General features: G+C 41.7%; 1 protein-coding gene across 5 annotated transcripts in view; it reads left to right on the top strand.

Annotated features, from left to right (window-relative positions):
• Positions 1 to 337: 337 nt before the first annotated feature.
• itpkb (inositol-trisphosphate 3-kinase B) overlaps positions 338 to 13,482 on the top strand; it is a 54,454-nt gene continuing 41,309 nt past the window's right edge. Inside the window, exons 1-3 of one of the 5 annotated variants that reach the window (XM_060914190.1) lie at positions 338 to 637; positions 2,068 to 2,121; positions 2,375 to 3,584. In XM_060914190.1, coding sequence (XP_060770173.1) covers positions 2,565 to 3,584 — 1,020 coding nt within the window. In that variant the 5' untranslated portion in view covers positions 338 to 637; positions 2,068 to 2,121; positions 2,375 to 2,564. The other 4 variants (XM_060914188.1, XM_060914192.1, XM_060914189.1 and 1 more) reach the window with 4 other exon arrangements.

Genomic DNA, 13,482 nt, shown 5'->3' with positions numbered 1-13,482 from the left:
TTTTGCTAAATATGACATATATTGCCATACATTCACCAAAAATAACGTTATCACCTTTTTTTTTGCATGGTAAATAGAGCTATGACAGGGCTACAATAAACAACCAAGTTTATTTAGTCAAGCCTTTTGATATTGAAGATAATAAGTGTTAAAATGTTTCTTTAAAGTGTGTCTGAAAGCCTCACAGTGTGTGTGTGTGTGTGAGAGAGAGAGACTTTGGGATGGTAGGTTAGTGTAGGCTCTTCCCATAATGCCCAGTGAAGTTCCGTTCAGTTCAACGCTGCTGTCAGTTTGAACTTCCTTCCTGTCTTTTGTACATTAAACACACCGAGGCGAGTTACTCGACTACTCGAGGCGAAGCACAGCAGCACAACAACTCGATTTACAACTCACACTGCACTCACACACTCTGCATTACAACCCTCTTTTCTTTTCTTTTGTTTCGTCCAGCTGTGGTGTTTAACCCTATATCCAGCTGCTGCCTCGGAGAGAACAGAAGCTGATTATTTATTTTGAACTTTGCCGACGGTTTTTGATTGGACAGAGACCGGCGAGAGAAAGAGAGAGAGAGAGAGAGAGAGAGAGAGAGACTGCGACTAACAACAAAACGAGCTCCACTTTTACCAACTCGACCGAGGTAAGCATATTGGACTTGTGCTCATCTTTCCACAAACAGCACTTTCCTCCAGAAGAGTCAGAAAAGGGGCTGATTGGTTGCTGAAGGGTGCGTTTATTTTTTCTCATGTCATGGTCTAGCTATCATCAAGAGTTTGGAGTTATTCTATAAAGCAACTTTATGACCCTGTAACACTCTAATCATTACACTGTAGCCTATATTAATGCAATTGGTTATTTATTTACTTTTTTTTTTTTAAATTCCAGAACATCTGTAATAACCACATCAGGATTTACTAGGGCATTTATACACATACATGTACAGTAGCCTACGGTATAAATCCTCTCATATAGGAGACATTCTTGAATAGTCCTGCTGGAGATTTAACTACACTAATCATCTGAATCATTTTAAGTCTAAAAAAAAAAAAGATGATGATGATGTAAAGGTTTAAAGGACAGCCACTTTGCAGTTCATTCATGAGGATGTTTTCACTCATCTGATAGTCACCACGTGTTTATCGACTCTCTTCAGATTATCCGATAGACTCGACTGGATACCATCAGGAGACTAAACCAAACCTGATCTGTATTTATTCGAACAGAATGCTGGTAGACACTTATATATTTTCCCCCAGCAGCGTTTATACGGTAATGACCGAGTGACAAGAGCCAAGAGTAAATAAACTACAAACAAACTAAACAAACTGCACACTTTTTTATGGCTGTTTCGAGAGACAGAACAGAACTGGCGGTTAGGGGTTGTGAAAATAAAGGGGTAATAAGGTGATGAATTAATGCATGGATGGTCCAGCAGGAGAGCACTTTGTCCCCTGACTTAGACTATCTATCTATCTATCTATCTATCTATCTATCTATCTATCTATCTATCTATCTATCTATCTATCTATCTATCTAACCAATAAAGTTTTATGTTTATTTGCAGTAAAATGTTCTGTAGAAGAAGGATATTTTCATGACCGATGGCTCATGCCGCCTTTTATTGGAAAGTGAGGAATGGATTGGAGGAAAACATTTGTAGAGACGCCATAATACAAGCAGCTGACAGTTCATCATTTTCTGCTTAAGTGTGTTGGACTGCCACATGCTTGGAACGACAGTAATGCCGTAAATGGTCATCGCTAATGGGTTATGGTCAGGCCATTTCTTTTTAACGCAAATCTTCCAATGTTTAGCATCAGTGAAGCCCAAGCCTCACATTTTCCTTTAGTGGTTTAGGACATTTCCACTGATGTGGTTATAAGGATAGGGAGTGTAATATATTATCCTCAAACAAGACTATAGCCAAATTTGTACCTTTTAGTTTCATAAAGTAAGCTTGGTAATGTGTTTGGGAGGTTATTTGAAATGCTTCACCTCCCTGCAACGTCAAATTTCTACTCTTTAGCTGATTTTATACTCACCGTTTAAGAGATTTGTTTTGCTTCCAAGGTGTTTCGAGGTGGATCTACCAAAGTGTTACACGGTTCTTGAGTTGATCCACAGGTATGTTGTATGTTGTTTTATTCAAGCCTTGAAAAGTTAGCAACTGTAATAACTCTGTCGTTTGCCAGAATAAAATGTAAACATAATAATAACATCCTGTTGTTGTTTCCCCAATGTTTTATTGTGTTTACTGTGTAAGGAAAAGGAAACACTTGGTTAGCTTCCTGTCCACGGGCCATATGGTCTCTGCTGCCAATTTCTGGTGTTACATTATACTGCAAATCTATAACAGCTTTGTTTTTCTTTTCAGAAGCGTGCACAAATACATGTATCAACAGTGTGTAGAAAAAGTGAATGAAGCACGAGGGCAGGGATTATCTCGTGTTGCACAACGAGTCTGCCTTCTTTAACCTTGACTGCATGATGGTTGGCTCCAGAGGCCAGTGGGGTATCGATGACTAGGCCTAAATGGGAGGGCTTTTGGACAAAGCCAGCCTTCTATTATGGCTGCTTATGCCCTAAACTGCCTACTCATGATGAACCCTAATAACCTGACTGATAAGAGCAGCCCTCGGACTGCAAGGCCTGTGCTTCCAGTGCCGGACCGATCCACCTACAGCCCACTGCTGGGAAGGAATAGTGGTTCATACAGCCCGGGTAGCTTGAGTCCTAGCTCTTCTAGCACAGCTTTTGTCTTTGCCTCTGGCGTGACCAGTACCAACAACTCCAAGACACGCTCACCATGTCGCTCACCAGACCTGCTGGGGGTGAACGTGGGCACCCGAGTGCGCAGGCTGAGTGAGACCGACCCAGAGGAGGAGCAGGAGGAGGAAGAGCGGCGTGCTGCACAGCAGCTCCAGCGCAGCAAGGAGCTCCAGAATGTAGAGGTGAACAAGAAGGTGGACCTGTTCGAGGCACATATTTTTGCTCAGGCTCAGAACAGGGAGCTTCAGCGCAGCCCTCGGCTTTCCAGGAGACAGGGCCCCAATTCTGCCCCTGTACCTCAGACAGACAAGCCAAACTCCGTCTCTGAATTAAACTTTACAGGTGTCTCGATCATCCTCCAGGAGCTGCAGAATGGGAAGAACTCCCGAGGGCTGGAGAGACGCGGAGAAAAAAACAATACCGTTAATACAAATAAGGAAGAGGGGAGCCTGCTGGGAAACAAATCCGTTGACAAGGTGATAAACACTGTCTCCACATCACAAGAGGTTGGCAATGACTTGACTGCCAACAAGCAATCAGAGACAACTGAGGACAGAGCTCAGCCTACAGAAGCTCAGGTTCAGGTGAACGCCGAGGAAAGGGGTTCCATCCCTGCCGTCATAGTGACAGACCATGGAATAGAGGCTGGTGGAGAGGGCCAGGAACCACAGGCCAGCCCACAGCCCTCTCAAACACTCCGAAAGCTCTCCTCCTCGTCTGCCTCTTCCACTGGCTTCTCCTCCTGGGAAGAATCAGAAGAAGACCTCTCCAGTGACCCAGAACGCACACCAGCCTTCCTCCAGACGCAGCAGAAAGCAGTGAGTCCAAATTCTGCACCTTGTCCTTTCTCAACCTGTTTCTTTCTTCTTCTTTTTTTCTTCAGGGTCTTTGTTTAATTTAATATCTATTGGTCTACTGTATGCCACATAAAATAACATTATTGCGACTTTGTCAGCAGTTTAAAAAGAAACTTGATCTATTGCAGCCAGTAGGGCTCGGTCTGTAAAACGCTGTTATCATTCGCCAAATACTGCACAGGTTAGCAGTTTCATAATCGTTATTGTGTCCGTCAACCCCATGAAATGTGATTTATTCAAGAGAAGTCGAAGTGTAAGCTCACACGCTCTGGTGCATGTCTTGGCTTGGTTACTGAGAGAATCAGGGGCTCACACATTGCTGCTGTTTTATAGAGCTTTTTATTGTTTGGCAATCAACAGTGTGCAGTTTCGCAGGCAATCCGGCAGCAGAACTATCTTTCAGAGTCTTGTTTGATTCTTGTTAACAGTGAAACCAGACAGATAAAAAGTATGATTTAAAACACAAGAAAGGGTCATCGTGGGGCAAAATCGATAGCGTTGAAATGTAAACGCGTATGCTGTTTACGTTCCCCATATTCAAGCGATTTACAGTCATCATTTCACTTTGGATAGAAATATTCCATCCTACTCGAAACGCACAGAACCATGTTATTTCAATGTTTATACCTTTACATAGGACTACCTGTGTGCTCACCGTGCCCTGAGTAATCATTTTAGTCACTGTAAGTATTTTTTTTATCAATGGTTGTGAAATGCAAGAGTAGAAAGCTTTTTTTTTTTGAAGAAAAAAAATGAATTGTCACATTTCCACAGACACAATTTTCAATAACAACACTATTAAAACGAGTTTCCGTAATAAGAGGTTCCGAACTAGCGATTTTTCTCATGTGGATTGCGCTTCTGCTGAAAATGATAGTAATTTTGCAAAATAGCACTTGTGTTCATTTTTCTCTAGTTATATGACCAGTAGCGGTGAGGTTTTGTCGCTTCTGTGGGGCTTTGGAAACTTAACCGATGTTATCAGCAGTTTTGGTCGAATAAGTTCACCCCAAAAAAAAAAAAAAATTCCATTGGGTTTGGCTTGACATTAGTAAGTAGGGTTATGTTCTGGATTGCCTACATGTAGTACATCCTCGGACTGACACTTGTTAAGTAAGTTTTCGTGGTTTTTTTTTTCTTTGTAGAGCCTTTTATCAGTCAAAATAATGCCTTAGATAAGAAAAAAATGTTCAAAGTCTGCTCTGCTCATCTTATCCTTTCCTATCTACAGCGTACACAGTGAAGCAGATCGAGTTAATATTAAGTTCTTGAACCCCCAGGGGCCAATGCTGGATATAGACTTACATCACTCCCAAAACCGCATACCTAGAAGTCGTACTTTCACTGTATGTAGTGACTTATTGATAGTAGTTACTGGATAAAACGCTTTTACGGATGAATAAATGAAAACCCGGAACTTAAACTGGAACTCGAAGGGCTTGTCCATTAAACGTTCAAAACATTGTGCAATAATTTTGAATTATTTTGATCAGACGTTGGATAATCTGTAGAAGAATTTGGCTTAAGCGCCATAGAAAGCGTAATGAGTCAGCCTGTGCCTTCAGGGAGGAGTTGTGTGATTTAAATGCACCCTTTACTTCCTCTTTTGAAGCTGGTCATATCGTAGGTATTCTGTGTATGGAATGTGATATACATTTCCTCATCACTGTGACAATTAGAGACAGTGCGAGAGTGTGTGTGTGTGTGTGTGTGTGTGTGTGCGTGTGTGTGCCAGAGAGTGAGAGAGACTCCTGTTGACATTGCAATTCCTCTAAAGATATTTGGTTTGCTTTTCTTTTGATGGAATCCACAGAGACAGGTTTTCTCAAACAGCTACCCAATAGGGTGCATCAGTTGCCCTCACTTTCATAAAATCTGATGCATTTTTGTTTGGGTGTTCCTTTTCACCAATAAAGACATCCTGTAAAATTTTTTGACCATATTCAAAAGTCTAATGGTGGCACCATGAGGTTCATTTTTTGCCAAAAAACGCTTATTTTATGTTTTGAATCACAATGTTGGACTCCATTTATTGATTTCTTGTGAGCCAGAGATCATGTTAAGAACCTTTGCAAGGGATTGAGAAGCATTAATGTGATTCATAATACATTTGTATTGTTTAAAAGTAGTTGAACAATGATTCAATGAACAGCTAAAACTCAAACTGTGCTTGATAATATATTTAGAATATGTGTATCTAAGATATTTGGTATACTCTATAAGGTGCCATAATGTTTCATGAAAAGTGATCGAAATTTTGTCATAAAAGTCATAAAATAGCAGCTTTTTCCATAACTTTGAGCTCCTGGTGCCACCATTAAACTTTAGAATTTTGTCAAATTATTTCACCCAGTGTGTTTTCTTACCAAAAGGAACATAAAAACAAAAATGCATCATGATCGGAGGAACTTTTCATTTTTAGGGGGCAACTGATGCACCCTACTACCCAATTTCCATCTTACATGAAATCCGAACATGGAAAAAAAAAATAAACGGGGCAGAGAGGATTCATGAGAGCAGGTATTTTCTGGATTCATTCCAGACATCATTCTGGATAGGTGACTCTGCTTGCTGTCGGTGTTTTTCTCTGAAGGATGAACTTTCCGCAGCCTGCGCATTGAACCAAGACAGAGCGCCGCTCCAGGGTTTAACCCAGATGCATCGACTAATTGTGTCTGCTTGTCCTGTGGCAAAGCGATGAGAAAAGTGATGTCTCTGTTACCGTAGAAGTAGTAGTGCGGAGAATTTGTGACTACTTGTTATAATCAGGCTCAACTGTAACCCAAGTAAATATACCGAGGGCCACTCAGTCAGCACATCCGTCTTTTTTTTTTTTTTAACTTGCTTGTATGTTCTGAGACTTCATATCATCTTATAAAGGCTGTCCGATTCTTACTGTATCAGACATGCTATAGTGCATATTGTACAATCCTAAATATTACATGAGCGTTATAATGAAAAACAATGAAACGTGCTTCATTAAATACTGTCTGTTGGTCTTATGCATGAGTTGGAGCAATTTTTGGTTGAAGGTCTTATCATTGTTTTTATCTAAACATGAGTAGATGCAGTGACTAAGCTTTAAAGCTGTACTGGTTGTTTTCTGTGTTTTTTGGTTTTGTTTGGTTTTTTTTTTTCATAGTGCAAGTCTCTTTCCTGTCCTAGTCTCTGTGCAAGTTTGCACACTGTAAGCGCATGCCTAGGCCTGTCTGCTTCAGTGAGATGGAGCCCACGATGAGTGGGAGGTTACAGGCGTTGTGTGTACTCTGAATATTTCCTCGCTGTGAGTGCATAGATTGAGTGTGCACGCTGCCAGTGAGAAAAGCAGATAAATAAGCCTACTATGTGCACACACACACAAAAAAAAGACCAACCCCGAATGAGGATGACCGATTGTTTTCTCCTCCCAGCTAGACAAGGTCCAAGCTCAAGAATAGTATAGGGCTTTAACATGTTTTGCAAAGGTTGTTGTAAGTCCAACATATATTTTTTTTTTCTCCAACATTGTGCGTTTTACTAAGCACTGCTGATTTGTGCAGGTTGGATCCGTCAGCTCCTTTTGCTGAGACATTTCTAATCGCTTGAACTTTTGTTCATGAGTTTCTGAAAAGTTCAGGAAAAGTAAGAGTGCTTATCAAGTCAGTATCGTCACTCACGCCGCACAAATGGCTACGGCTTGTTTTTGTTGGAGGATCTGAAAACTATGAGCAATGGAAAATGTAACACCCCTGTGGTTGACGGTTGCCTGGCGACCAGCTGACGTCAAGGCATGCCTGCTTCAAACAGCTGGCCTTCTTTGCTACAGCAGCTCTGCTGGAGTGAGCTGTTTCATATGCAACAGACAGGAAGTTCATCTGCCGTTTTTTTTTCTCAAGCTCTTTTTTTTTTTTTTTTAGTGAGCGGTGCACCCCATTGCACTACAGAGGATATCCACAGAGGGAAATTACCCATACACTGCTAATGAGGCGTTGTTTACTCACGAGAAGACGACGCCATGTGCATTGCTCAGACCATTGGGGATTTTCTTCTCACTAGGAAGCCACATGCGGTGCATATATTTATACCCTTTTCTTTGTTTGCGTCTAGGACATTTGGGTTTCCCTCAGTCCTTAAAAAAGCCTTTCACTTAAAAAGGTTTCTGTTGTAGCTATGCAATGCACAACCATGATCGAAACACGACTATTACTAGCTAGAGTAAGAGTAAACACAATGATCTCGGGAAGATTATCTGGGACAGAAGAAGTTGGTTTGGTCTGAGAAATGGGTCGCGAGATGCTGCTTTTGATGACCCTGAGCTTTACATCACAGCTTTTATTGAAGTGGTATATTTCATATCCAGACTGTAATGCTCAGCCTGCCATTCCCCCAGCCACAAAGCTTTCCTGTACCACTCAACATCTCAGAACAGCTCATACACGAACAGGTTGTGTGGCACAAGGAGGTAGAGTGGTGCTTGAAATTTTGTGAACCCTTTAGAATTTTCCATATTAATGCATAAATATGACCTAAAACATCATCAGATTTTCGCACAAGTCCTAAAAGTAGATAAAGAGAACCCAGTTAAACAAATGAGACGAAAATATTATACTTGGTCATTTATTTATTTGATCCAAGATTACATATCTGTAAGTGGCAAAAGTATGTAAGCCTCTGCTTTCAGTATCTGGTGTGACCCCCTTGTGCAGCAATAACTGCAACTAAACGTTTCCGGTAACTGTTGATCAGTCCTGCACACCGGCTTGGAGGAATTTTAGCCCGTTCCTCCGTACAGAACAGCTTCAACTCTGGGATGTTGGTGGATTTCCTCACATGAACTGCTCGCTTCAGGTCCTTCCACAACATTTCGATTGGATTAAGGTCAGGACTTTGACTTGGCCATTCCAAAACATTAACTTTATTCTTCTTTAACCATTCTTTGGTCGGACAACTTGTGTGCTTAGGGTCGTTGTCTTGCTGCATGACCCACCTTCTCTTGAGATTCAGCTCATGGACAGATGTCCTGACATTTTCCTTTAGAATTTGCTGCTATAATTCAGAATTCATTGTTCCATCAATGATGGCAAGCCGTCCTGGCCCAGATGCAGCAAAACAGGCCCAAACCATGATACTACCAACACCATGTTTCACAGATGGGATAAGGTTCTTATGCTGGAATGCAGTGTTTTCCTTTCTCCAAACATAATGCCTCTCATTTAAACCAAAAAGTTCTATTTTGGTCTCATGCGTCCACAAAACATTTTTCCAATAGCCTTCTGGCTTGTCCACGTGATCTTTAGCAAACTGCAAACAAGCAGCAATGTTCTTTTTGGAGAGCAGTGGCTTTCTGCTTGCAGCCCTGCCATGCACATCATTGTTGTTCAGTGTTCTCCTGATGGTGGACTCATGAACATTAACATTAGCCAATGTGAGAGAGGCCTTCAGTTGCTTAGAAGTTACCCTGGGGTCCTTTGTGACCTTGCTGACTATTACACGCCTTGTTCTTGGAGTGATCTTTGTTGGTCGACCACTCCTGGGGAGGGTAACATCTCATCTCATCTCATTATCTCTAGCCGCTTTATCCTTCTACAGGGTCGCAGGCAAGCTGGAGCCTATCCCAGCTGACTACGGGCGAAAGGCGGGGTACACCCTGGACAAGTCGCCAGGTCATCACAGGGCTGACACATAGACACAGACAACCATTCACACTCACATTCACACCTACGGTCAATTTAGAGTCACCAGTTAACCTAACCTGCATGTCTTTGGACTGTGGGGGAAACCGGAGCACCCGGAGGAAACCCACGCAGACACAGGGAGAACATACAAACTCCACACAGAAAGACCCTCGCCAGCCCCAGGGCTCGAACCCAGGACCTTCTTGCTGTGAGGCGACAGCGCTAACCACTACACCACCGTGCCGCCCGGGAGGGTAACAATGGTCTTGAATTTCCTCCATTTGTTCACAATCTGTCTGACTGTGGATTGGTGGAGTCCAAACTCTTTAGAGATGGTTTTGTAACCTTTTCCAGCCTGATGAGCATCAACAACGCTTTTTCTGAGGTCCTCAGAAATCTCCTTTGTTCGTGCCATGATGCACTTCCACAAACATGTGCTGTGAAGATCAGACTTTGATAGATCCCTGTTCTTTAAATAAAACAGGGTGCCCACTCACACCTGATTGTCATCCCATTGATTGAAAACACCTGACTCTAATTTCACCTTCAAATTAACTGCTAATCCTAGAGGTTCACATACTTTTGCCACTCACAGATATGTAATATTGGATCATTTTCCTCAATAAATAAATGACCAAGTATAATATTTTTGTCTCATTTGTTTAACTGGTATCTCTTTATCTACTTTTAGGACTTGTGTGAAAATCTGATGCTTTAGGTCCTATTTATGCAGAAATATAGAAAATTCTAAACGGTTCACAAACTTTCAAGCACCACTGTAATACTTAACCTCTTTGTGTAACATTACTTGTGATCAGACTCAGAGCTTACGCTTGTAAAAAGCATATCATGATAGATTCTTCTTCTTCTACTTCCTAAAAAAACAGTAAAGGGTAATAATAGCGAGTTATTATTTTAATCTGACCTCTCTGACTGATTCTGACTTTTCCAGACTGTTACAAACTCAAAAACGAAAGTAAATCTGATCTATGATTATGAGGTGATTACTGTCTCTTGATCTGGGAAAGACGTCACTGCTTTGAAACAGTTCCTTTGCTTACTCAGTCACATTAGAAAAACGATAGAAAGCTTGCCAGAAAGTTCCACAGGACATCTGGTTCAGGAGGTGAATAAAGTTATGTTCTGCAAATTGCTATTTGTTATTATATAATTTGTGGATGAAAAATGACTTCCCAGACGCACAGTTCTTTCGGTGGATTCCGGGGAATAGTGGTAGAGTTCACGGAGCGAAAATAAAAAGCCCTTCTCGGCTACTTCTGGTTAAATCCTGAATATGAAAAGAGATATGAATATTTTGAGCAGATACAGACAGTGGCATTGTGGAACACTCTCTCATCTCATCTCATTATCTCTGTTCCAGATATTAAAGTGGCGACAAGATTTTCTACCTAGATGATGATGATGAGGATGAAGTAGATATCATGTAGTTGTTCTATTAAAATGTGGTTAATTTAATGTAATACATATTTTGTGGCCTTGTATTATATATATATGGGGTGGCACGGTGGTGTAGTGGTTAGCGCTGTCACCTCACAGCAAGAAGGTTCTGGGTTTGAGCCCCGTGGTCGGCGAGGGCCTTTCTGTGCGGAGTTTGCATGTTCTCCCCGTGTCCGCGTGGGTTTCCTCCGGGTGCTCCGGTTTCCCCCACAGTCCAAAGACATGCAGGTTAGGTTAACTGGTGACTCTAAATTGACCGTGAGTGTGAATGGTTGTCTGTGTCTATGGCTAGATCCACACGACAACGAGATTTTTTTTTAAAATATCGTGTCCACATGGGCAACGGATCAGTAAAATATCAGGTACATATGGCAACGCAACGCTTGCTGAAAATGATGCAATACACATGCCACACCTCCACGTGCGCTGTAAGACGGTCCCATCGGAACACCAGAACAATAGAAGTAGATGCATGTGCATAAACCCCTTCTTCTGTAGCATCAGCCACATAAAGTTTTGATTATTAATCAGTAGCGTAAAACGAAAGACGCGGAAAGAGGAATGAATGGGGGTAGATGGAAGCCGGTACGCCAACATTCTGATATCCTCCAGAATTCTTTAATGGTCCGGAATAAATTGAATGCTACACGTTGATGGATTACTTTGTTCTTCTACGCCCTTTTTGAGGAATGTATTGTCGGATTTAAACCAACATCTGAAGAGGTCAGATCGCTCCTTTTTTTTCCTATTTTTGCTGGCGGGATTGTTTTTGTTTTTGGAAAGCGCACGGGCGGTGCGCGGTTTGGTACTGCTTCTGCAGTGTTTGGACTAAAGACTCTGCCCTAAGGGCTATTCTCTCTCTCTCTCTCTCTCTCTCTCTCTCTCTCTCTCACTTTGCACCATTACACAATAAATATTCACAGTGAAAATATTTTGTAAGCGCGTTTCATGAACCAAGTTATAGGATTTGTTGACAACTCGCATCGAGTTCGTTACACTTCTACCTGGCGTGAAGCACTGACAGTCATGTGGTTGTGACGTCATCGTAAACAAATCCGTTCTACTCATCCAGATGACTTCGCAATGGCACCGTTGCCAGATTTTTCCACTCTGGAACCCGTTCTCAAAAGATTTCGTTTTGGGGCACCCAAAACTCTGGTGCCGTGTGGATGCCAGGCCGAAATGATAAACAATTTTATCAGATTCACCTGAATCCGTTGCCGTGTGGACAGGGCCTATGTGTCAGCCCTGTGATGACCTGGCGACTTGTCCAGGGTGTACCCCGCCTCTCGCCCATAGTCAGCTTGGATAGGCTCCAGCTTGCCTGCAACCCTGTAGAACAGGATAAGGCGGCTAGAGATAATGAGATGAGATGAGATGAGAACAGTCAGTTCTTGAAGTTGATGTGTTGGAAGCAGGAAAAATGGGCAAGTGTAAGGATCTGAGTGACTTTGACAAGGGCCAAATTGTGATGGCTGGATGACTGGGTCTGAGCATCTCCAAAATGGCACATCTTGTGGGGTGTTCCTGATATGCAGTGGTTAGTACCTACCAAAAGTGGTCCAAGAAAGGACAACCGGTAAGCCAGCGACAGGGTCATGAGTGTCAAAGGCTCACTGATTCACGAAGGCAAGCTCATATGGTCCAATCTCAAAGAAGAGCTACTGTAGCACAAACTGCTGAAAAGGTTAATGCTGACACCTTTCTGTTGTAGCGAGCATTAACTTTTTCAGCAGCTTGTGCTACAGTAGCTCTTCTGTGTGATCGGACCATATGAGCTTGCCTTCATGCCCCATGCAAATCAATGAGCCTTCGACACCCATGGCCCTGTTGCCGGTTCAAGAACTGACTTCAAGAACTGATTGTTCTCTTGCTGCCTAATATATCCCACTCCTTGACAGATGCCATTGCAATGAGATATTCAATGTTATTCACACCTCTCAATGGTTTTAATGTTATGGCTGTTCAGTGTGTGTGTGTGTGTATATTAGGGTGCATCAGTTGCCCCCTAAAAATGAAAAGTTCCTCCGATCATGATGCATTTTTGTTTTTATGTTCCTTTTGGTAAGAAAACACACTGGGTGAAATATTTTGACAAAATTCAAAAATTTAATGGTGGCACCAGGAGCTCAAAGTTCTGGAAAAAGCTGCTGTTTTATGACTTTTATGACAAAATTTCGATCACTTTTCATGAAACATTATGGCACCTTATAGAGTATACCAAATATCTTAGATCCACATATTCTAAATATATTATCAAGCACAGTTTGAGTTTTAGCTGTTCATTGAATCATTGTTCAACTACTTTTAAACAATACAAATGTATTATGAATCACATTAATGCTTCTCAATCCCTTGCAAAGGTTCTTAACATGATCTCTGGCTCACAAGAAATCAATAAATGGAGTCCAACATTGTGATTCAAACCTTACGCGAAAACATAAAATAAGCGTTTTTTGGCAAAAAATGAACCTCATGGTGCCACCATTAGACTTTTGAATATGGTCAAAAAATTTTACAGGATGTCTTTATTGGTGAAAAGGAACACCCAAACAAAAATGCATCAGATTTTATGAAAGTGAGGGCAACTGATGCACCCTAATATATATATATATATATTTCACACATGCATCTTCTGGTCATTGGAGTCAATGCTTATGCATTAAATCACAGTTAAAGGCTAAACATGACCGTTTTTTGTTGAAGACATTGCTTTCACTCAGACTCAAGAACAGCTCACTAATTGC

This window comes from Neoarius graeffei, chromosome 2 (assembly GCF_027579695.1).
Source record: "Neoarius graeffei isolate fNeoGra1 chromosome 2, fNeoGra1.pri, whole genome shotgun sequence".
In the NCBI taxonomy this organism is placed as follows: Eukaryota; Metazoa; Chordata; class Actinopteri; order Siluriformes; family Ariidae; genus Neoarius; species Neoarius graeffei.
This window is presented reverse-complemented; position numbering and strand designations above follow the sequence as displayed.